Consider the following 23,330-nt stretch of genomic DNA (forward strand, 5'->3'; position numbering starts at 1 on the left):
GACAGGGATGGAGCCCGACTGAGAAGGTGACCAACAGGGCTAACAGGGACAGAGGCAGAGAGAGCCAGCGCTGCTGGGGCGCCATGACCCGAGCCAGGAGGGGCAGCGGTCCAAGACGCAGGTCCTTGCAGCGGCCCGAGCTGCCCCGGCCCCTCGTCCTCGTCCTGTCGCCCACTTGGCTTGCCCAGGCTGCCCAGCAGTGGCGGCCGGGGGGCTCGGCTGTCCTCAGCACCAGGCCACGTCCGTGGGCACCCACGGGCAGGCGGGACATCAGCTGGGCCCTCGGGAGCAGCCCTGGCCCGGCGCACTGTCCACAGAGGCCACAGTCGCTCCTGCTGCTCGGTTCCGGCGGCCTGGCTAGATTGCATGGTTGCTGTAGGTGACGTAGGTCTGTTTGGTGGCCAGCGCTGGAAGGGGAGAGACCAGGGGTAGCCAGGAGTCAGGGACGGGCCTTTCCACACCATCCTCCCCACCCCACTGTCCTACACCCAGCCCGGGCTCCTGGGCCAAGCATCAGCATCCCCCAGCGTCTCCTGTCATCCCGGTCCTCCACGTGCTATGCTACATGGTCTTCCGGAAGCTCAGCAGCACGCAGTGTGGAAGAGCACACGCAAAGAACACGCTGGGATGGTGGCAGGGAGGGAGTGGGGAACGGACGCAGGAAATCGGTCAGGGAATCGGAGGGGCCTTGCTGGGCCAGAACAAAGCAGGGCTGGCATGTTCACCGCCAGGGCCCCTGCCTTTGCCTCTCCCGGCACCGCCCCGCTCCTAGTCCGGAGCCCGTCCCACCTGCTCCTGTGGCTCAGTCCTAGTCTGGAGCCCCTCCCACCTGCACCTGCCGCTCTGGCCCTCCTCACTCCACAGCTGGGGCTGCCTGACATGTCCGGCCATCCCCCAGTTCCTGGCCACTGCTCCCTTACCAGGCCCAGGCCAGGGCCAGTTCCCCTGGGTGACAGTGTTGGTTCTTAAGGACCGCACGAGTGTCCCCTGGCCACTGGCGCAAACTTCACAGCAGCCTAGTGAGGGGGCCCAGGAAGCTCCGCCCTGGACAGGCAGAGGGGCAGAGCCTGGCCAGACTCGGTTTCTTCGGCTCCTGCCAGGGTTGGGGTCTGGGGTGCTGAGTGACCAGAGGCCAGTCTGGACCCCTTCAGGGTCCTGTTGGCATAGGGGGCGTGGCCGGCACACTCAGGAGGGGCTTCCAGCCTGGAGGGGGCGGGGCCGCAGTGTGGTGGCCTGCAAGCTGTCGCCCAGGTGACTGCGCCGGTGCAGCAGCACGCCCTGCCTCCTCTCCCCTGCAGCTCCGTGGAGCCCAGCGTGAATGACTGCCGTGCCCTTGGATTAGAATAAGGCGTCTTCCCCGTGCTTCCTCTCCTCTTCTTTCCACGGGCAGCCGACTCTGGGAGCCAACAGAGCAACAAGACAGAAGGCACCTGGGCCCCACAGCTGCCCGTCTGCTGCGAATCGCTGTGTCAGACAGCAACCAGCACCTGTCTGCTCCGTTCTGGGGGCTCTTTGTCACAGCACGGTCAGGGGACACTGCCGGGCACGGGGAGAGCAGCAGGGCGCACCGTGGGGAGACACAAGGATCAGAGCTCAGTTGGACCAAAGGAAGAGCTGGGAAGAGAGCCGGCCCTCGGAGGCTCTGGGCCCCCTGTCCACAGAAACATTCAGAGGATGAACAATCCAGGTTTAGGTGCCTGCTGGACAGGAAACGGGGCCATGATGTCTAAACGAACAAGGAGACAGCAGGCTGCCTTACGGGCGGTCCCTAAAACGACCCACAGACCCGGGGTGCCAGGTACTCGAGAGGGCGGGAGGACCAGACCTCGGCCTAGGTGTCCCAGGGTGTCAGGGATTGCTGGGGGTCGGCCACACGCAGACAGCGCCCTGGAGGGCTCCTGGAGCCCGGATTCTCATAGAAGGGCGGCCCCATGTTCCCTCCGTGGTCTCGGCACCTCCTTCCCGTCTGCGGGGCCTCAGTTTCCCTGCCTAGAACACGAGGCAGGGAGGCCCCATGGCTTAGACTCCTCCCGAGTAGCTCCCCACGGCCCCCAGCACCTCCGTCCCCATTTCCCCACAGTCAGCAAAGGACACAGCAGCTCTGCGCGTGCACGCCTGCCTGCCTGCAGGCCGGGCTGGTGAGAATCAGCTCCCCAGGGCCCCATCACCTCCTGGTGAGCCGATAAAAGCAACGTTCCAAACCTGTAAAACCCTTCAGCAGCTCCGGGCTCAGCCCAGCTCAGCGGCGGCAGCAGCAGCGCTGACCGTGAGAACACGCAGGCCTGACAGTGGCCTTGGCCCCAGGGGCCGGCAGGGGCAAGCCAGGGGCCCAAGGCCTACAGCGGGACCTCAGTCTTACGGCCTGGAAAATGGGGGCAATGAGTCTTCAGGCCCCCCACAAATCCATGCGGAGGCTCAGAGGAAGAGCCTCAGCCAGCCGGGAGGCGGGAGGCCTGCCCTCACCTCGCACCTGCCCAGTGGCCCTTCCCACACATGGACCCTCCTGCAGCCCTGGGGACCTTGTGCCCTCCTGTGCAACACAGCAGGGTAACAAGCCCTCAGCTGGCTCCCGGCCAAGGAAAACACTCTCTCAGCCCTGCAGATGGCGGCACGGGGCCACAGTGGCAGCAAGTGGAGACACCTGCAAGAGGCCAGGCCAGGCCAGGCCAGGGCCGCTCCGGGGCACGCTCACTATGAGGGCAGGCGCCAGGGCTGTGGCCGGAGGGACCCCACCACCACCACCACCACCACCGCCGCCGCACCCAGCCCTCACTGCTGGCTCAGTCCCGGCTGGCTGGGCAGCGACACACGGGCTGACAGGCCTCATTTGTCGCCTGGTGTCTCCGCACCCAATCTGCTGGCAATCAGACCTCTAAATTATTTATTCGGTTGTTTATTTAAAGATACGTGGCCTGCCAGTGACAGAGTGAAAAATGTCCCTGCTCCACGGGAGTGACACCTCCCGCTCCTCCCAGGCGCATCCCCCGGGGGCTGCTGTCCCCAGATGACTCACATGGCGGCACCCTCGCGGCCCCCGCCGTCACTGAGCAGAGATGGGGGGGACAAGGGCTGCTGTCCCGGCCCTGCATCCCCACACCCCTCCTTCTCGGCCTGGGCAGGACAGAGGGGACCACGTCTCAGTGAAGACCCTGCCCCCATGGTCCCTCTGAGAATGCCCCCGTGGGGTCAGGCGCGAACGCCAGTGCCCAGCAGCTCTCCGGAGGGCCGCTCCCACCCAGCACACAGTGGGGCCTTGGGGGAGTGCGACCCGGGAGGGAAGGATCTGTCTCGGGGAGCAGGGGCATGCAGCTCCCCACACAGGACACGAAGGCCCTGGCATGCGCTTCCCTGGGGTATCTGGACACCCAGGCAGGTGTACCAGGCCAGAGCGGGCCATGCTATGAGCATTCCCGCCCCTTCCCCACTCTGCAGTGAGCCCCACCTTGCTGTGTGAGCCCGGCAGAGCCGCTCACCCTCTCTGGGCCTCTGCTGGGGCAGACTTCACCCCCCATCCTGGTTTTCTAGGATTGATGTAAGCAGGGAGGGGAGCTCTAGGAAGTGAGCTGTCCGTGTGGCAGCCGCAAGCACCTGCCTCCTTCCGTTACCCTCCTCTCGGCACGTGGGAGGAAGATGCTCCCCGAGGTGCCGCCCCTGCACACACACACCAGGGTGAGGGCTCCTCCCTGGAGCTGGGCGCTGGGCCTTCCCAGCACCATAGGAGGAAGCTGAGTGCTACCTCCCAGCAGGTTCTACAGCTCTCCTGGGGAGAGGGGTGCTCTCCACCCTCCCCCCACCAACGGGAACCCCCAAGACGTTGGCAGAGGGGGGGAGGTAGCAGGAATCAGCACTTAAACCTCGCAGGCCACTTCCGGGGCTGCAGGGAGGGAGTCCCCAGCTCCAGTGGCTCTGGGGTGACCACAGCAGCCCCTTGGCACCCCTCATACCAGAGCAGCCAGAGGGGGCCCTGAGGCTCCTGGGGGGGGTGGCAGCGGCTCCGCCTGTCTGGAAGTAGAGGCAGCAGTGGGGACAGCCGGGCCACGGTGGCCCTGCCACCTGCTGGCTCTGTGAGCCAGGTGAGTCTCTCGCCTCTTTCTGAGCCTGGTGGGTGTCACGCAGATGGCATCAGACTTAAGGCGGCAGGCCTGGCACGCAGCGAGGCTCAGGACCCCTCACGACCACCTGTGCCTCTCATCCCACCCCTCTGTCCCCTCTGCCACATGCCCCCCCATACACACACACACGGGGCGGGCTCAGGAGGAAAAGGGGAATTGTTGAGGACAGCGGCCCTGCTCCCTTCTAGACACATCCCTGAACTGGCCCTAGAGGCACCTGGGCCACCCAGGGCCGTCCCAGGTGCCCCTCCGACGCCAGGGGCCCTGCCTCCTCTCCCGGCCCCTCTCTGAGGTCTCCTGACACCCCCTGAGGACACGGCTGCCCTTGGAGGTCCCTCTGCCCTGCCCTACACCCTCACTCACCCGTCCCGGGCAGGCCCACGTTCTGGGTCCCCATCTCTCGGGGCCCTGCTAGGGGGCTGCCAGACAAAGCCAAGTTGAGTGTTACAACTGCTCTGGCACCAGGGCCACCCTCCCAGGTGACCCTCCCCCTCCAATGGAACTCCTTCTCCCAGAGGCACTGAAAGGTCTGAGCTGTGGGCCCCAGGCCGAGGGCTCAATGTGTCACAGCACCTGCCCAACCAGGTGGGACAGGGCAGCCCCGGCGCTCTCCCACACTCCCCAGCGAACAGGGTTGGGGCTGGGGCATGGCAGGGGGCCACTCCAGGAGGAGCTGGGTGGTGCCCAGCACGGGGGGGGGGGGGGGGGGGGGAGCCAGGCACTCACCCGGGGCCTCCAGGTTCTCGCAGAGCTCCGACTTGGCCTCGCCGTTGGGCCGGAAGCCGCCCTTCTGCGTGAACTTGTTGGACATGGTGGCAGCGGTGACGACGGCTTTGAGGCTGCGCTTGCGCTTGGGCACGTTCTGCTCCGGGTGGAAGAGGATGATGTAGACCTTGGGCATGTAGAGCATTCCCAGGGACACCGAGGCGCTCAGGCTCACGGAGACCGTCAGCGTCGTGGTCTGGATGTACAGCTGGGGGCGGGCCGAGGGGAGGGGCGTCAGCCTGGCTCCGCCCCAGCGGGGCAGGGACCTGACCCTGCCCAGCACCCCGCCCTGCGTCCCGCTGGCTTCAGGCAGGAGTGGTGCTATGAAGCTCGGATTTAGACCAGGATTCTTGGATTCAGATGCGGGTGCTGTGCGAACAAACTGCCCCCTCGTAACACGGGTGTGACAACTGTAGTACTTACCCCAGGGCTCACCAAATGGGGCAAATACATCCGGCACCTGCTAGGTGCTATCTAGGGGGAGGCAGGTGCCAGGGAGCAGCCCCCAGCACGGGGCGGAGGGTGGGAGGGGCACCTGTGGGTGCCACGGTCCCCTGGGGCCAGGCCGCCTCCCTGCACCATGACTGGCTCCCACGTGCCCCCCGGTTCAAAGAGGACCCTTGGCATGGGACCCACGGTGCCCGGCAGGATCGGGCGGCGGCAGCGCAGTCAAAGCTCATTTCACGCTCACTCGCCAGCGCTAACGGTGACAGATGTTTAGCAAAACGAAAGCCCATTAATCTGGGTGTCGGATAATCCATCCTTCCAGGCTCGGCCAGGCAATTCCTGCCCCCACCCCTGGGATTCCCCTCCCGCCACCTCCCTCCCTCCAGTCTTCCCGGCCCAGCCGCCCTTCTTCCCAGGGAGGAGCCAGGAGAAACCCAAGCCATGCCACCCAAGTCTGGGCACGGGGGCCGCTCTGCTTCCTGATCTGATGTTCCTGGGCCTGAGGCCCCTCCCCTAGGGTGTGGCTGGTGTGCCATCCCCTCCAAGAAGCCCTCCTGGACCCCCTCCCCATCATACCCTTTGCTTCCGGCACCAGCCCCCAGTGCAGGACAAGGGGCTCTGGCCACGTCCAATAGCCCCTGAGGGTGGTAAGGGCCAGGTCTTTCCTTCTCCTATTCCCCCTCCAGGGCCTGCAAGGCCTTCCAGCCTTCTCCTCCCTGGGTTTCCTCCCTTTGGGAGAGGGAGCCTCCCTCCTCTCCAGGCCTCAGTTTTTCCATCAATGAGATGGGATGATTGTCCCTGCCGCTCCCAAACCATGAGGTTCCCCGAGCACAGACAGAGGCCACAGGAAACCTGCTCTGAGTGCTGCAGGTGCTGGGCTCAAAGTGAAGAGAAATGGGCACGGCCGGGCAGCCACGACGCCCCCAAGCCAAGGAGCCGAGGATGCTCACTGCCCAGCCTCGGGGCCAGCACGGCCCAGATCACACATGGCTCCGGAGCCAGGCTGCCCAGGAGTGTGGAGCGGCCGCTGCCACTGTTGGGGGAAACGTCACACAGTGCCCCGGGGAGCACGCACTTCTTGGGACACAGCAGACGTGCCCCAGTCCACACACACAGCCCACACTCCCACCACAGGCCGGGAACGTCGAGGTGGGCCAGTGGGGGCGCTGCTGGCCGGGGCAGGAGGAGAGCTCGAGTTTCCCAACAGACATGGAGGAAACACTGCGCAAAGGGACAGTGAGTTTGTCAGCCAGGGCCTCACCGCGCACCAGGCACTCCCTGGGGATGGTATGTCTCCCTGCTCTGGGCTCCCGAGGGCAGCAGCTGTGTCTCCCTGCACACCGGGGGCTCATGGGTCTAGAGGCTGTGCTCCAGGTCAGAGGTCCTGCTGAAGGGGCAGGAGTGCCACGCACCCACCCAGCATTGGCTGAGGGATGCAAGCCCTGATGGGTGGGGTGGGCCTGCAGGGCACAAGTTCTGTGTTAGGAGTCAGGGGCCTGCTGTGGGGTGCTGGGCCCCCACTGTCAGCACAGGCGGAGCCGGCTTCCTGGGCATGCAGCCTGAGCTGCCACAAAGGGGGGTGTGGGGCTTGGAAGGGCCCCCATGCTTGGCTTAATGGACCTGCCGCCGCCATCTTGAACCCTGAATTGCACTTGAACCAGGGGCACTGCCCTACCGGCCTGCAAAGGATGCGGCCAGCCCTAGGGCTGCAGGAGGGTGGTCACTGGTGCTGTGTACAATGTGGGCTTTCTGCTAACGACACAAAAGCACTACCAACAGGTCAAACCTGAGCCAAGCTGCCCCAGCTGCCGAGGCTCTCCTCGCCCAGCATGGGTGCTGGGGGCTCCTGGAGCCACCACCACCACCACCCCCACTAGGGGTAGGCCTTGTGCACAGCAGAAGTAGGGCTGCCCGCCCCCAGCTTCCTTCTGGGAAGAACCTGGCATTGGCCACAGCAGCGATGAGTGAAGGAGGTGGGCAGAGCTGGCTTTAACGGGTGGCATGGGGCACACGGGGCAGCCCTGAGTACAGACAAGCAGCTTCCTGCGCTGGCGGCTACAGGGGGCCAGGGACCCCGTGGAGCTGCTCTGTGCTTCTGCCTGGCCGCCCCGGTGGGCTGAGATCTGCAGAGTCTACCGGAACCCGGAGCTTCCCCACACCCTGGTCCCGCCCAAGCCTGGCTGAGCACTAACCCCGCGTGGTGGAGCAGCCTGCTCAGGACGGCTCAGGGTAAGGCCTAATGGCTGCAGTGTTAAGCCCCGGAAATCCGGCTAATGCTTGGAAATCCATCCGCCTGCTCACCAGAGCGGCACAGACAGCTTCACTCTGCGCCGGCGCCTGCGCCCTGGGGGACGCGGCACAGCTGAGCGTGCGCAACGGCACGTGCTCACGCACACACACCTGACTGCACGTGAGTGTCTGCATTCCCGGCCACGCCTGCGCGCACATACGCACACACACGCACACACACGCACAGACGCTCACGCACACGCACGCACACGCACACGCACACAGCTACCGGCACACGCGAAAACCTGCATTCACCCAGGTGTGCACAGCCACACCGCCCCACTCAGTGTGCACACACCCCGCCCATCCACTGCCGAACATGCACATACAGGGTACTTGGGGCAGCTTGTGGAAAGCGGAATTAAAGGTAGGAGTTTATTTTGGTGCAAAACATTTTTGGCGGGGCCAGCATTGTGGCGCAGCAAGTTAAGCCACCACTTGTGACACCAGGATCCCACGTTGGAGCACTGCTCCACCTCCAGCCCAGCTACCTGCTGACGCACCTGGGAAAGCAGCAGAAGATGGCCCAAGTGCTTGGGTCCCTGCCAAACCACATGTGAGACCCGGATGGAGTTCCAGGCTCCTGGCTTCAGCCTGGCCCAGCCCTAGATGTTTAGGCATTTGGAGAGTGAACTAGCAGTTAGAAGATCTCTCGCTCTCTCCCCTCCCCCAACTTCTGTTGCTCTGCCTTTAAATAAATAGATAAATGTTTCTTTAGACAATTTTTCTATAATATGTGGGGGAACTATTATGAAAAAGCCATAGATTTCAAGAACATTTTTTTACATCAAAATAAACTCATACTTTCAATTATCTTGGCCCATGAGCGTCTTTAAGTACCCTCATACCCAAAAACCCACACACAAGCTTCTAGGCCCCAGTAGCACTCCTGAGGGTGGCACCAGCCCCCCTCCCACCGCCGCAACAGCCGGGCCTGCAGCCTGCCCTGGGTGCCCAGGAGCTTCCGCGTGTCTCCGGCACTGACGGCTCCCTGGCTGCCAGTGTGGGGGTTCCGAGTTCATCTCCTCCACCCCCACCCCATTAGGAGGCCTAGAGGGGGATGTGTCCCACGTCCCACGTCCCACAGGGCCCCGGGCAGAGCTGGTGCAGGCGCTGTGTGGCCGCAGCCCTGCCCCGTCGAGCGCCTCTGAAGACCATCTCAGTAGCTCAGCTCAGAATCTGTGCAGTGGAGCTGGAGACGGACAGGGAGGGCGGGGCGGGGCGCCGCCTGGACAGGGCGTGGGCTGAGCAGGGCTGATGCCCTGGGATGACAGGGTCCCCATCCGGGAGCAGGGTGCCCACAGCCAGAGGGCAGGGGCTTACCCGCCCTCAGACTGGGAGGCCCTCGAGGTTTTCAAGCTTCCGGACGTGGAGACCTCCCCTGCTGACTCCACGCCCGAGGGACCCGCGCTCAGCAAGGGGCTGGGTGCAGCGGTTGCTGGGCTCAGGAGTATGGCCAGGCTGGGCCTCAGCACCCAGGCCAGTCCCCGCCAGCCCCAAGGTCTGCTTTTGGAGCACCCTGGGCCCCAGGCCACCCCCGGAAGACGCCCCACAGACCTCCCCGGGCTGGGCCCATGAGATGTGGGATGCAGAGCGGAGGACACGGCAGCTGCCCAGGATGAGCTGCTGGAACAGAGGTGGGGGCACCGGGGAGGGCCAGTGTGGGCTGCAGGTGGTGGCTCCTTCGGTGCAGCAGGGACAAGTCCAGCTGTGCCACCTACTGGCCGTGTGACCTTGGGCAAGTCACTGCTCTCTCTTGTGGAAGTGGGGATGGCAGCTACTGCGTCCAGCACCTGACAGGCCCCCATTCGTGGCTCCCTGCGGACCACACACCCCCGGGGAGTTCTCCCTGCTCACTGCCGGGCCCCCAGACAGCTGCACTGGGACATGTGCGGGGCGCCCCGCCCTGCCCCCTCCTCCCCGCTTCAGCTGCACCCCATGTCCAGGAGCCCCAGGACCACCTGAACGTAGCCCTGCTCTGCCCCCGCAGCCAGGGCCTGAGCCCCAAGCGACAGACAGAGGAGCTGAGGCAGGGGAAGGCCAGCGGCTTGGCCAGAGCCCACAGGTAGACACAGACAGAGCTGGGACCAGGCGTAGGGGTCTCAGGGCCCCCAGGATGCCTCCGACTGCAGGTCACCCTGCCTGCAGTGCCAGCACTGGGTGTGGGCAGGGTCCACAGGATGCTCAGGGGTCAGGCCGCTAGGATCCACAGGCAGGCGAGAACAGAAGGCCCCTAGGCTGGCACAGCCAGGCTCCAGGTCAGCATGCTCACCTTGTCAGCCGACTGCGAGGTGCCGAAGAAGATGGGGATGAAGGCAAGCCAGACGATGCAGGTGGTGTACATGGTGAAGCCGATGGGCTTGGCCTCGTTGAAGGTCTCGGGCACACCCCGCGTCTTGATGGCGTACACGGTGCACGTGACCATGAGCAGCATGCTGTAGCCCAGCAGGCAGATGAGCGACAGGTCGGAGATGTCGCACTTGAGCACGCCCCGGGCGAAGCGGGGATCGAGCGTCCGCTGGTCCTGGAAGTCCACCACCGAATGCGAGGGGTCCACCACGAACCACACGCAGATGCCCAGCAGCTGCAGGGAGATGAGGCTGAAGGTGATGGCCAGCTGCGAGGCGGGGCTGATGAAGCGCGGGGCGCTCACCGACCGCTTGCCCTGCTCGAAGATGCGGTAGATGCGGTTGGTCTTGGTGAGCAGGGCCGCGTAGCTGATGCTCATGCCCAGCCCCAGGAAGATCCGGCGCAGCGAGCAGGTCCCCAGGTCCGGCTCGGCGATCATGAGGAAGGTGGTGGCGTAGCACAGGAAGATGCCCGCCAGCAGCACGTAGCTCAGCTCGCGGCCGGAGGCCTTGACGATGGGCGTGTCATTGTAGCGCACGAAGGTGACCACCACGAACAGCGTGGCGGCGATGCCCACCACGGCCAGGAAGAGGGGCAGCACGGCCCAGGGCGAGTCCCACTCGAGTTTGATGATGGGGATGGGCCGGCAGCCCGTGCGGTTCTCGGTGGGCCGCATGTCGTAGGGGCACGTCTTACAGGTGTAGCGGTCCACCTGGTACTGGTAGCCCGTGCAGGGCTCGCAGTGCCAGCAGCACGGCATGCCCTTCACCGTCTTCTTCCGCTCGCCCGGCTGGCAGGGCAGGCTACAGATGGAGCGGGGCAGCTGCTGCCCGCTCCCCGGCCAGTGCATCCGCTCTATCTGGCAACGACAGCACCGCGGAGCAGGCCTCAGGACGGGGCGCCCAGGGCCTGGACCCTCCCCCTCACCGCGCAATGCCCCTGCGCCCCACACCTGAGTCAGCCAGGTGGGTGCCTTTTAACAGTCCGACCCCACCAGGGCTTCCCGAATCCAATGGCTGGATTTCAGCCACCATCACCACCCCACCTACTACAGCGTGGCCGGAACACTGCTGACCCGGGAGGACTCCTGGCTGAATCCAGAGCTCTCCACACTCACGGAGGAACTCAGCCCGGAAAGCAGCAACGGTGACTGCCTGCAGTCCCCACTCCCAGCCCCCAGGGCCTGGCAACTCACCAGCAGCCACAAAGCCCAGCAGCTGCCAGGAAATGCAGTTTCTGGCCTCACCCCAGCCCGCGCGACACCGAGACCCCCTCCCCAGGGCGATCTGGGCCGGCTTCCCTGCCCTACATACGGCTCCACCACGGAGCACGGGGAGTGCGCTCAGCGGAGGGGACGAACTCCAGTTTAATCAGCGGATATTAACGTGTGCCCAGGGGCTGGCATTTCTTTCCATCTTGCTCTAAATCAGTGCTACTCACAGCTCTTAAGACTCAAGGGCTGTGAGCAAAGGGGCCATAGGAGGACTGTCACGCCCTCCTGAATCCGTTACAAGATACTCTGGAAAGCAAGCAAGCAGGAGGCCCAGAGGAGCTGCAGGCCACGGGCTACGGGAGCAGACTACGCCCAGGAGCCACACTCCCAGCCTCCGTTCTACATGCAGCAAGAGTTCACCAGACCGGCGCCAGGTGCCGGGCACCCACTCCTGCAGAACGGCCGTCAGAGCGGAGGGAAGGAGGGTGTGGGGCAGGGTGTAGATCTAAAGATGGCCTCAGGGCAAAGTGGGAATTAAAAGGGGGGGGGGGGGACGGTGCTCTGGCACAGTAGGTTAATCCTCCGCCTGTGGCGCTGGCATCCCAAACGGGTGCTGGTTCTAGTCCCGGCTGCTCCTCTTCCAATCCAGCTCTCTGCTGCAGCCCAGGAAAAGCAATAGAAGATAGCCCAAATGGTTGGGCCCCTGCACGGGCATGGGAGACCTGGAAGAAGCTCCTGGCTCCTGGCTTTGGATCAGCTCAGCTCTGGCTGTTGTGGCCATTTGAGGAGTGAACCAGTGGATGGAAGACCTCTCTCTCTGTCTATAACTCTCTCTCAAATAAATAATAAATAAATGAAATCTTAAAAAACAAACAAACTCAAGAAGCTGTCCAGTGGCTGTGAGCATTAACCCAAGCAGCCAGGGCAGAACAAGACCAGGCGGTGTCCTGCGGCCCCTGTGCCTGCAGCTGAGTGCCCCAGAGGACTCAGGGTGATGGTGGACGCTGAGGGAACTCTGGCTCCAGTGAGTGGGGTCACAGCTGTTGCCAGCTCTGTGCCCTTGACCCTGGCCTTCCTGGGCCTCTGTCCCCCTCTGACGCCGCACAGGCAGGCAGGAAGCAGGGGGCCTTTTGTAACTAGGGTCACTTCCATTTGGAAATCACAACCAAGGGGGCGTTTGTGCACTTCAGGAGACCCGCAGCTCGCCCGGAAGGGGCTCCATGGTCCTCTCCCTGGCTCTAGCACAGGACTGGCACAGGGCAGAGGCCCGGACAACCTCTGCGGAAGCTGGAACAGTGACCGTGGCAGGTGACAGGCCACTCTCCCCCGCCCCCAGGGCCTTGCCTTGTCCGTGGCCCTCACAGCCCGGCCCAAACCAAGCCACTCAAGGAAGCAGAGGGGACAGAGTGATGGCTGAGGTCCCGCCCAGGGTCAGAGGGGGTCGTGGGCGGGGCCACAAAGGTCCTGCTGGGAGGAGGAGCCTAGTACCCCCTGGGGAAGGGGACTTCAGGGGAGGAGCCCACTGCTGCCCACACACCCTCCATCCCTGCCACCTTCGTGACCACATCTGCAAGATCTATGTCCCCCAGCAGGGGCTCAGGAAGGTTCGCTGCTGTGGCTACCAGTGAATGAGTCACTGGCCCACCTTCTCCCATTGCTCCAAAACCAGCCCCACCCCCACCACTGGGTGCCACCCCCTGCCGAGTGTCCCCGCCTGCCCTGTTCCATCTCCTTCCACTCATGACAGGCCCGGGCTCCGTGGCTGCCACGCTGTGTGGCCTTAGAAAAGCCCCTCTACCCCCGAGGGCTGGCTGTCCTAGCCCGCCTCCTATCTCGCACACCTGTCAGGACTGAGGTCAGCGCAGACAGAGCTCTGCAGGAAGAGAGTCAGCGGGGACAGCCCACAACTCCCCCGGGATCCCCGAGGCGGGTTGAAGAGACTCTGAGTCTCCGGCCGGCCAAGCTGGCCCGCCCCGAGCACGGCTCAGCCCTCCACCCTCGAGAGTACAGGCCAAGTCCCTGGGCACTTCCTGTCCAACGACCCTACCCTGCTGGGGAGACAGGAGGCCAGAAAGGGAGCCCAGCTCCTCCTCTGGGGGAGCCAGAACGACCACCTTCCAGAGCAGTTCCACGGGGCCCAGGAGCTCGCTGATGCTCCCTGCCCCGTAGCCAATGCCACCAAGCCCCCTGCCTCACCCGTGCCCAAAGACTGTGTCCTCATCTCCAGCAGCCTCCCCCTCACCCCACCACGCACCTGCCCTCCCCACCCCCACCCAGCCTTTGAGTCACACCTCCAGTGTGACTTCATCTATCCAAAGCCCCGCACGCGCCACACAGGAGGCAGCAGGCCCCAGGCTGGGAGAGCGGGCAGGGCCTGGAATGGGCAGCACAACACCGCTGCCCCGTTCTGCTTCGGAGTGAGGGGCCCCGGGGAGGAAGCCCCCGGGTAGGGTTCCAGACAGCGGCCCCTGGCCCAGGGGTTGGGATGGCACAGGCGACTCTCCGCCCGCCCTCCTGCTTACTCTGAGGTGCAGGTGGTCGGTCCAGGAGCCGATGACCTTGTACTCGGCCGAGCCGTTGCGCAGCTGGTACTGGTAGATGTCGTAGCGCCCGGGGGCATCACCGTTCTCATTGAAGGTCACGGGGTTTCCTGCAATGCCTATCAGGGTGGGTGGGGGTCTCGGCTGAGCCTTTACCCAGAGGCAGGGAAGACAGTGAGCTCAGGGCGGGGACACCTCCGGGGAGGCCCCCATGGGGCATCTCGGGAGGTTTCACTCTGGGAAACCTCTAGAGACCCCCCCCCAGAGCCCCAGGACTCCTTCCCCTGGCTGCCTGACCCAGGACACCCAGGGTCAGGCAGTGCCCAGCACCACGCTCCCACCTGAGAAGTTGACGTTTCGGATGTACTTAAGCAGCTGGGTGCCGTCCACGGGGTCCATGCGCGGGCAGAGCCCCACGTGGCCGGGACACAGGTCACGGTGCATGGCGTGCAGCGCGTGGCCCATGGCGTACACAGCGTCGATCACAAACTGCACCTTGCCCTCCTGCTCGTACGCCGAGTCCTGCCCGATGCGCTCTCGGTCTGCAACGACAGGACCCGGTGCAGCTTGCCCCACCACCCCGGGGGACAGGCTGCTGATGTTCACCCCTTGTCACTGCGCCACTCACGGCCACATCCCCCCACTGAGGCCCCAGAGCGGCCAGGGCAGGCCCCTCTGTCACCTGTCATCCTCCAAGAGCAGTGAGCTGGGGAATCTCCTGTGGCTGCGGCACCTGCTGCTCTCCCCCAGCCAGCCTGGGGTAATGCACGGAGCAGCCACCCCACCTCACAGCTGAGAAACAGCCAGATGGGCCAGGTCTGCCAGTGGCCGTGGTGGCGCCCCTAACACAGCTCACCCATAGGCGGCCACTTCCAGCCAGAGGACACTGCCTGCACTGAGCTGAGGCCTGGGGGGCTGAGAGATTGGCTTCCAAATGCCCCCACCATTGGGTATCACCCCCTTCCGAGTGTACCTGCCTATGCCAGACATCCCAGACGCCAATCACTATCATCCCGCCTACTTCTCCCCGCCCCCACCCCATGACAACCCTCCCGGTATGGAGGGTGAGTGAGCTCAGCAAAATAGGGTACCCGGCCCCAGCGCCCACTCACAGTAAACCACAGCCCTGGGGCCCTGGCCTCCCACCCTCCTTCCCTCCCCGTGCCCACCAGCCTCTGCTCTGGGACCCTGTGCCAGCTCCCTGTTAGAAACAAGAGGACTCGTAATCTCAAAGAGAAAGCAGGACAGATCACTGTGAGGCTCAGGCAAGGTAAGTACAGAAACCACCAGAGGGCCGGCGCTGTGGCGTAGTGGGTAAAGCCGCTGCCTGCAGTGCCGGCATCCCATGTGGGCGCCGGTTCGAGTCCCAGCTGCTCTACTTCCAATCCAACTTCCTGCTATGGCCTGGGAAAGCAGTAGAAGATGGCCCAAGTCCTTGGGCCCCTGCACCCGTGTAGGAGACCTGGAAGAAACTCCTGGTTCCTGGCTTTGGATCGGCGCAGCTCCAGCCGTTGCGGCCAATTGGGGGGTGAACCAGCAGATGGAAGACCTCTCTCTCTCTCTCTCTCTCTCTGCCTCTCCTTCTCTCTCTGTGTAACTCTGACTTTCAAATAAATAAATAAACCTAAAAGAAAAAAGAAACCACTCAGTACAGAGGTTATTACACCCACGGTTCTGAGCTGGCAACAGCCGTCCCTGGGCTGGAGCAAGCCAGGAAGGCTTTCCAGAGGAGGGGGAGGGGGCTTCCCAGCCTGGGCCCCCATAAAATGTCAACAGTGATAGTAAATAAGAGCCGCTCACTTCCACTGAGCACCTGCCATGAGCCAGGCACGGTGCTGGGCTCTTTGTTAACTCATTGCCCTCTTGAGAATGCCAGGAAGAAGTCAGCCCCATTGCAAAGTCTGAAACATGGAAGAGCCGAGGAACGTGCCAGGCCCGCACACAGCAGGACCTGAAGCCAAGTGCTTTGGCCCCCAAGCCTGTGTGCCACCCCAGCCAGAGAGGGAGTGGGCAGGAGACCGGACGGGAGGGGCGGGGCTCGGAAGTGCAGCCCGGGGAGCGGGGCAGGAGGATGGTCGGGTGTGGGGATGGGGAAGCCCTCCCAAGGCCACAGCCCTGCACACGGCACGGCCCCCAGCTGCCTTCCTCCAGGCCAGAACAAGCAAGTGGCCCCTTGAAAGCCCCCACGCCTGGCCTGGGCCTCCCTGTTAGAGGCAGGCCCTACAGCAGGGTGAGCGGCTGCACCTGTGCCCAGTCCTGCGTGGGGGCCGGGCTGCGCTGGGTCAGCCCTGAGTCCCTGGGAGCTCAGAGGTCTCTGTGCCCACCTCCTGCCTGCAGCACCTCGGACGCAGACAGGGCCCGGGGACCTCACTGCCTCCCACCGCGCTCTGCTCACCACCTCACGCCAGGAAGGACAGTCACGTCCCCCACCCCAGGACGTGGCCCTGCCACCTGGCTCAGGGGGGGTGTCACAGACTGCTGAGTGAGCGCTGGGGAGGACAGGGCTCTGATGCTACCTGACAGATGAGAAACGGGCCTGGAGGGGGCGGGCCCAGGCCACGCAACATACCGGCTAAAAGGGTGAGCTCCCAGGCACCCAGCCTGCCCCGTCCCAGACTGCGCCTGCCCCAGGGCCCCGGTGTAGGGCAAAGCCGCATTTTGCCAACAGCAGCTCTGTTTCCAGGCCAAGGGCCAGGCGGGAAGAAGGCAGTAGTACAGTCTCCAGCCTCCCCAGCCCACATCCTCAGCCAAGGCCCCTGTCCACGTGGGCGGCTGGGGCAGGTGGCCTGGGACACCCCTCCTGGAGCCAGGGCCCAGCTCCCCCTCGCTGCCCCGAGGCCCAGGCCCTGCCACCTGACTCCGCTGCAGCTCTCACCACACCCTCGTCTCACGTGGGCACGCACTGAATTATTGAGCAGGGACGGAGGGAAGGCGCAGCCACTGCAGAGAGGACACAGCCCTCGCCCAAGGCCAAGGACACACGGGACGTCAGAGGCATCTCGGGGGACACAGTTGGCCTCGGCCTCTCCTCCCCTGGCTTCCCCAGGTCCCTCCTCAGCGAGTGTGGCTGAGGCAGCCATTCCTGGGCACTGGGCTCAGGGCTACGTGTCCTCACTGAGGTCCACCCTGGAGTGCGGGCGCCCCACGGGAGCGTCCTCACCAGGGAAGGGCCTGCGGTGGCTCCTGGGGGACGGGCTCTGCGGTCCTGTGGGCCTGGGCAGCCCTGAGCCCCGCCCCTCCAGGCTGTCCCCTGCAGGCTGCTGTGGTGTTGGCCAGGGCCTCCCAGGGACTTCTCAACCCCCCTCACCTCTGTGCCTTTGCCTCCAGCCTGGAGAGAAAACCAGGGCTCAGCGGGGTGACTGGTGAAAGGATGGCCAGGCCGTGACCGTGCCCTCCACACACATACACACACACAAATGTGTACCACATGCACTCTCCATTCACACACACACAACATGCGCACAACATGCCCTCTACACACACACACAACATGCCCTCTCCATACACACGTACACACCTCACATACACAACACATACAGCCCACACGTACAACACATGCACTCCACACATATACACCCTCACAGAACACATAGCACACATATCCAACACCCTCCACACACATATAACATACACACCCCAAGTACATAACATACACTCCACACATACCCAACACATGTAACATACACACCACATACTCACAACATAGCCCACATAGACACAACACATACACACACATCCAACAGGCACACAACATGCACGCTCCATATATACACAACACACACAAGTACACAACAAACACACAACACACACACCTCTCAAACCCTGTCTCTTTCCCACTGTCTGACAGGAGGCAGCAGCAACAGGCCACAGGGCACAGGGCACCAGGGCAGGCAGCAGAGTCGCATGTGTGCACTGAGAACACACTCGGCCCTGAGCACCCAACACTGTGTCCATCCTGTGCCCAAGCCTGGTTCCCCTGCAGGTGACCCCAGCCCTGGGTCGCTTGCTGGGAGCCCTCGCGTGCTGGCAGCCCTCGGGTGCCGGTTTTGCACCTGCCACAGCTCTGAGACACAGGCCTGCCTGGCCTCTCTCTCTCACTGTGCTTTGCAGGGGGCTGAGGGAGGCACCCCTGGGTCCCTCGACTCCAGGCCCCTAGCAAGGGTTCAACTTGTACCTGCAGGCTGGGCAGTGTGACCGTCCCCTCCTTCCTCTAGCCCCTGACCTGCCTCTCCTGTACCTCTGACCACAACTGTCCAGACCTACCCAGGGAAAGATGCCGTAGAGGGAAGGGGTCAGCTTGTCCCCTCCCACGGGCGGGCAGGACCCCCAGGCCCAGGCAGGGCCCCCTCAGTTCCTGGAGGAGACAGCACTGCATGTGTGGGAGCTACTGCAAGAGATAAATCCCAGACATGTGGCGGTGGTGACAGCAGTCCCAGTGTGAGGATGTCCTAATTGTGTCCTGGGGCACAGCGAGGCAGAGACGCGGTGGCCTCAGCCACGGGTGACAGCGGCAGGGAACCAGCGGGCGGATTTTCTCCGTCAAAACCCCCGAAGCTGTGGTTACTCCAGTGGCTGCAGCCTTTGTCTGCAGGTTGTAAATTGTAATTGAAATGAGTTTTCAAGGTTGAAATCATCGGAGTCCTCCTCGTCTCCCCCCTCACCTCTCCCCAACAGCCTGCCAGCCACACTCCTACCGAGTGCCAGCGCGCGCACACACACACACACACACGTGTTCTCCAAGCAGTCCCCACCCCAGGGAGCCCAAAGCTAGCCACCCACATATTTCCACAGCTTGGGACAGAGAGCAGCAAGTGCAGAGACTCCCCCATGCATGCAAACACATCCACACCCACATACGTGCTCCAACACACGTGCGTGGACACAAACACGCTCAATGTATGTGCAGCTGCATGTTCAACAGGACACAGCTCCTTTCGGGTTCACCACTGTGCTAGGCTGAGAAACCCCAGAAACAAAGGAGCACCCGCAGGGGCAGGAAGCCGGGACACAGAGGGGGCATCCCTGGAGACCGTGCACAGGACCAGGGACTCCCAGAGCTCGCAGAAAGCAGAATCAAAGATGTTTATTTTGGTGCCAAAAAAAAAAAAAAATGTTGCAATCCATGCACAGCAGCAAAGATCTTCAAAAAGTTCAGGAAAAATGCGTAGTATGAGAAAACTATACATAATCTTCAAATGTTCGTCTGGCATCACAGTGCATCTTTCTAATTCCAACTTTCCAGGGACTTTCTGAAGTCCCCATGGACACCTCAAGGCTGTCCCATCCGAGGGCATAAGCACCCCAGCTCGTCAGTCTCGGGCCGAGGGCCACCCTCGGGGCACTGGCTGCCGGGCCGGGCACTGGCGGCGTCTGTGAGAGTCAGCGTGCATTCCCATGGTCCCCAGCACAGCCCTCTGTGGGCAGCACCATCTCTGTACACGGATAAAGTACATTCACACACACACACACACACACACACCAGCTTCCGGCCCTTGGGCAAACTCCCGGGGAGTGGGCCCAGAGGGTCCCCCAAGACAGCTGGCTGAAGAGGCGCCCATTGGCCCTGACTCCCAGCCAGGCCCGGGGCCAGCCCTGTGCTGCAGGCCGTGGCCCCTCGGAAGTGACTCCAGGACACTCACCCCAACCTCGCAGGGTGCCGGGAGGATTCCGAGGGACGCAGAAGTGAAGCCCCCCCCGCACCGTGCCTGTCTCGTGCATAAAAGTCCCCCTTAGGCTTCCTGACTCCACTGGCAGAGGCCACCCCTCTGTCCTGCTTGCAGCCTGGCGCACGTGGGCTCTGGCGCCAACACTCCCCATCTGCTGCCTACATATGATGGGCACAGGGTGCCCGCGGCACACAGACAGGCTCCCGCTCAGCTCAGCGGGGCAGACGATGGGGCCACTCTGTGCTCCCGGCCACCTCCCTCCACCCAGGCTGGAGCCGTTCCCCAGTAGCCCGGGTCCTCACGTCCCATGGTGAGGCCGGCCTCACCACACCCCCGGTCCTGCCCACATCCTCGAAGTCCTTGGCTGGGAAGCCCGTGTCCAGAGTCTGACTCTTGCTCTGAGCTGCCACGGCTGGTCCTCCCTGCTGGAATTCTGAGCCGGCCACAGTCACCTGCTTCCCCACCCGGCCTGGTCTCCCTCCTGGTCTCAGGGATGAGGATGCTGGGCTGGGGGCAGCTCTTGACTCTCCAGCTCCCAGAGCTCCGTGGTACCCTGAGCGCCGAGCCAGCCACAGGCCCCTTCTGCAGGAGACCAACTCTGGCAGATGCCCCGGGAATACAGCCCCAGGTTGACAACACTGCCGTGAGAGGCTTAGTCTTGGCCGTGACCGTGACTCCTGACGGCGAATGACCACAGCGGCAGGGAAGGTGCGCCTGTGCCCTGGGCACACAGCCCGCTCGGACAGCCGAAATTGCCAAGTTCAAACCTCTTCGTGGACGCCCTGCAGTCCCTGGGGTCCGACTCTGAGAGCAAGCCCCCGAGGCTCACAGACCCCGGCGTGAGAAACAGGACACGGCATCACGGTCTGCTGGCACCAGCTGGAGACCCCCATTCAGCCTCCGGCTGGGCCGACCCAGGCAAGGCGCTCAGCTCGTCTGAGCTTTGGTGCCCTTGACTGTGAACTGAGGCTGGTGTCCGAGAGCAGAGCGAGCCCCAAGGCAGAGGCCAGAACAGGCCCAGGGCCTGCAGCCAGAGCCTGGGCCATGCAGACCACGGCTGCTCCCTGGTTGCAGGCCAGCATTCTTCCCCAGACAGGAGAGGACGGCGCTGGGGGCTGAAAGGGGACAGCTCTGGGGGCCAAAGTCACAGTCAAATACAGAGGGGCTGCCTGTGGCCCTGCCAGCAACGCCCACCACTCAGCCTGGCCCCTCCCCGCTTCCAGCAATACCGACGTGCGCACGCGGTCACCTCTCCCTCCTGGCTGAGGTCCTCCCCGGCGGGCATCCCCTTCCTCTGCTCCTGTTCCCAGCAGGACTTCCCCAACAGCTGCCTCCCCCAGGCCCACCGCACCGGAAACTGCCCTTGTGGAGGCCTCTGAAGACCCCCCCGGCTGCCAAGCCCCAGGAGCCATCCCAGCCCCCTTCCTCCGCCACTTCCTGCGCCACCAGGACCCCACGCCCTGCCCAGTTGCTCCTGGTGCCCTGGCCGCTGCTTCTCAGCTCCTCTCCCTGCCCCCAACGTTGCAGAGTCTGGGGCTCAGTGTTCAGACCTCACACTACCCACACCCACCCCTCTGGCCCCCAGCCAGCCCCAGCAGCTGCAGGGGTCCCAGGCCAGCCCCCACCCGCTGCCCCGCAACGCTACCACCTGCTCATTCAGGCCGAACTGCAGCCACAGAGCACACGGACAGTGGGCCCCAGCCCTCCTCGCCACCTCGGCGGCCACCTCCCTGCTCCAGCAGCCGCCTCCTCTCACCTGGCTGGCAGCTGGCCATCTCCCACTCCACCCCTGCCCTGTCTCCTCTCCAGGCGGCAGCTGGAGTGAGCCTGTTAGAACCCAAGGTGGATCAAAGCCGCCGATGGCTCTGTGTCATCCTGCAGAAAAGAGCAGACCCTCACCAGCCGCCCACCCCCACCTCCCCTCAGCTTCAGCTGCATGGGCCTCTTTGTTGTTCCTCGGACCTGCCAGGCACGAGCCCCCTCGGGGCCCTGCCCTCTGCCTGCCAAGCTGTTCCCTAGAGACCTTCAGAGCCCAGCCTCCCAGCACTCCCAGCGGCTCTGCCCTCTCCAGCCTCCGGCTAGCCTTCTCTGGAGCCCCCAGCACTGACCGCCAGCCCACCCCATCTGCAGGGCCACACTGCCTCCCACTTTGCAGGGGGCTCCCTGGGACAGGCCTGCCCTGCTCACAGAGCTTGGCATCAGCATCTTAGCAAACACTGGCTTGTTTCCAGGTAGAACAAGTGAGACGCAACATCGAGGGGAAGGGCCCAGAATCCCTGTGGCCACCACGTGGCCAATGGTTTGAGGAGGAGCTTGGTGTGGGGGGGCCTCGTGGCACAGCAGGTTGAGCCACGCTTGCGACACCCACATCCATGTCAGGGCGCCATTTCAAGTCTCAGCTGCTCAGCTTCCCAGCCAGCTTCCTGCTAATGCGCCTGGGAGGGAGGAGATGATGGCTCAAGAACTTGAGACCCTGCCCCCTAAGTGGGAGACCTGAGCAGAGTTCTTGGCTCCTGGCTTTAGCCTGGCTCAGCGCTGACTGTTGGCAGGCATTTGGGAGGTGAACCAGAGGAGGGAAAATTCCTCTCCTCTCTCTCTCCACTCCCCTCCCCTCCCCCTCCCCTCTCTCCTTTGCCAGCAGATGGAAATAAAGACATCAACACTAACACTAACTGTGGCCCAGCCTGGCACAGAGAAAGCGCTCGCAAATCCTGCTCTTCCCTCCCGTTCCCAAGAGGGAGGCTGCCTTGGCTCCTCTGGGTGGGGGTGGTGGAAAGACCCTTCACAGGCAGGCTGGGGAGGCCAGGAGGCTCCAAGCTGGGACCTCAGCTGGCCTGGGGCAGGACACCTCGGAACCACGCGGCCCAGGTATAAATCTCAGCTCTGTTCCTTACTACCTGTGTGATCTTACACATGTCCTCAACCTCTCCGTGCCTCGGTTTGCTCATCTGCAGAATGGGTTGTTGCAAAGAAGAAATGCAGAACAGGAGGGCATAGCTCAGCCATTAATTAATAAATGCTGCAGAAGCACCCGCGGCTGTTGCCGTTCTGGTGGCCGCAGCTATTACTGCTGTCAGCACAGACCAGGTGGCTGGCGCTGGTCCCCCCTGCACATCCCCAGCCGTCACGCACCACCTTCCCTCCTGGGGCTCCCAGCCCCTGGGAGCAGCAGGCAGTAAATTTTTTCCATCTCCTCATAAACCCGGCTTTCCTGCACTCAGCCATCACCTGGCTGGCAGTGCTGTCACAAAGACGGATGCCACATCCGCCTTGTTTATGACTTTAATTCCCAAGCCATGTTCCGTGGGCCGCGGGGGAGGGGCTGGGAGAGGAGAAGGGAGGCGGGCGCTGCCCTCCCCCGGGCCGACAGCAGCAGACATGCCCCTGGCGGAGACCCGGCCCGCCCGGGAGTGGGGGGGGGGGGCAAGCACGTGGGGCAGCTCAGTGCCGAGGCGACACTCTGCAGAGGACAGGGCTCCAGGGAGGATGCGCGCCAGCAGCAGGATTCCCATTTTACAGACGGGAAACCGAGGCCTCGGAAGGTCACACGGCTGGGAAGTGGCAGCCCCCCAGGAGGCCAACGCTTGAGAACCAGTGGGTGCCCACCCCAGCCTCACCGCTCGGGTGCCCCCTGGCCAGCTCTCCAGCTGCCAGCACCTGCGGCTCTTCCAAGGGGTTCTCTGCCCAGAACACTGACGGAGGCGGGGGTTGTGTGCACATCCCCGGCCCCTGGCGCCCCCATTCTGTGGCTGCGCCCTTGCAAAGGTGAGGATTTGGCAAGGCAAACGACAAGCAAACACGGCAGCGGCACGGGCTCACGGTGGGACCGAAAGAGGCAGAGGCCCACGGTAGAATCTGTCGGCACCCGGACAGCAGAGTGGGCCGGTCCCGGGAGAGGCGAGTGGGAAGCCAGCCTCCGGGCCAGAGCTGGAGCTGAGACCAAGCTGCC

At 63.7% G+C, this 23,330-nt stretch overlaps 1 protein-coding gene across 2 annotated transcripts in view; it reads right to left on the reverse strand.

Annotated features, from left to right (window-relative positions):
* Nucleotides 1–357: 357 nt before the first annotated feature.
* GRM4 (glutamate metabotropic receptor 4) overlaps nt 358–23,330 on the reverse strand; it is an 84,896-nt gene continuing 61,923 nt past the window's right edge. For both annotated transcript variants that reach the window (XM_062187445.1, XM_062187444.1), the window contains 5 exons: nt 14,057–14,257; nt 13,698–13,834; nt 9,886–10,821; nt 4,839–5,085; nt 358–407 (listed from right to left, as the gene is read on the reverse strand). In XM_062187445.1, the coding sequence (XP_062043429.1) occupies nt 358–407; nt 4,839–5,085; nt 9,886–10,821; nt 13,698–13,834; nt 14,057–14,257 (1,571 nt within the window). The remainder of the gene's footprint in view (nt 408–4,838; nt 5,086–9,885; nt 10,822–13,697; nt 13,835–14,056; nt 14,258–23,330) is intronic.

The sequence above is a fragment of the Lepus europaeus genome, chromosome 3 (genome assembly GCF_033115175.1).
Source record: "Lepus europaeus isolate LE1 chromosome 3, mLepTim1.pri, whole genome shotgun sequence".
Lineage (NCBI taxonomy): Eukaryota > Metazoa > Chordata > Mammalia > Lagomorpha > Leporidae > Lepus > Lepus europaeus.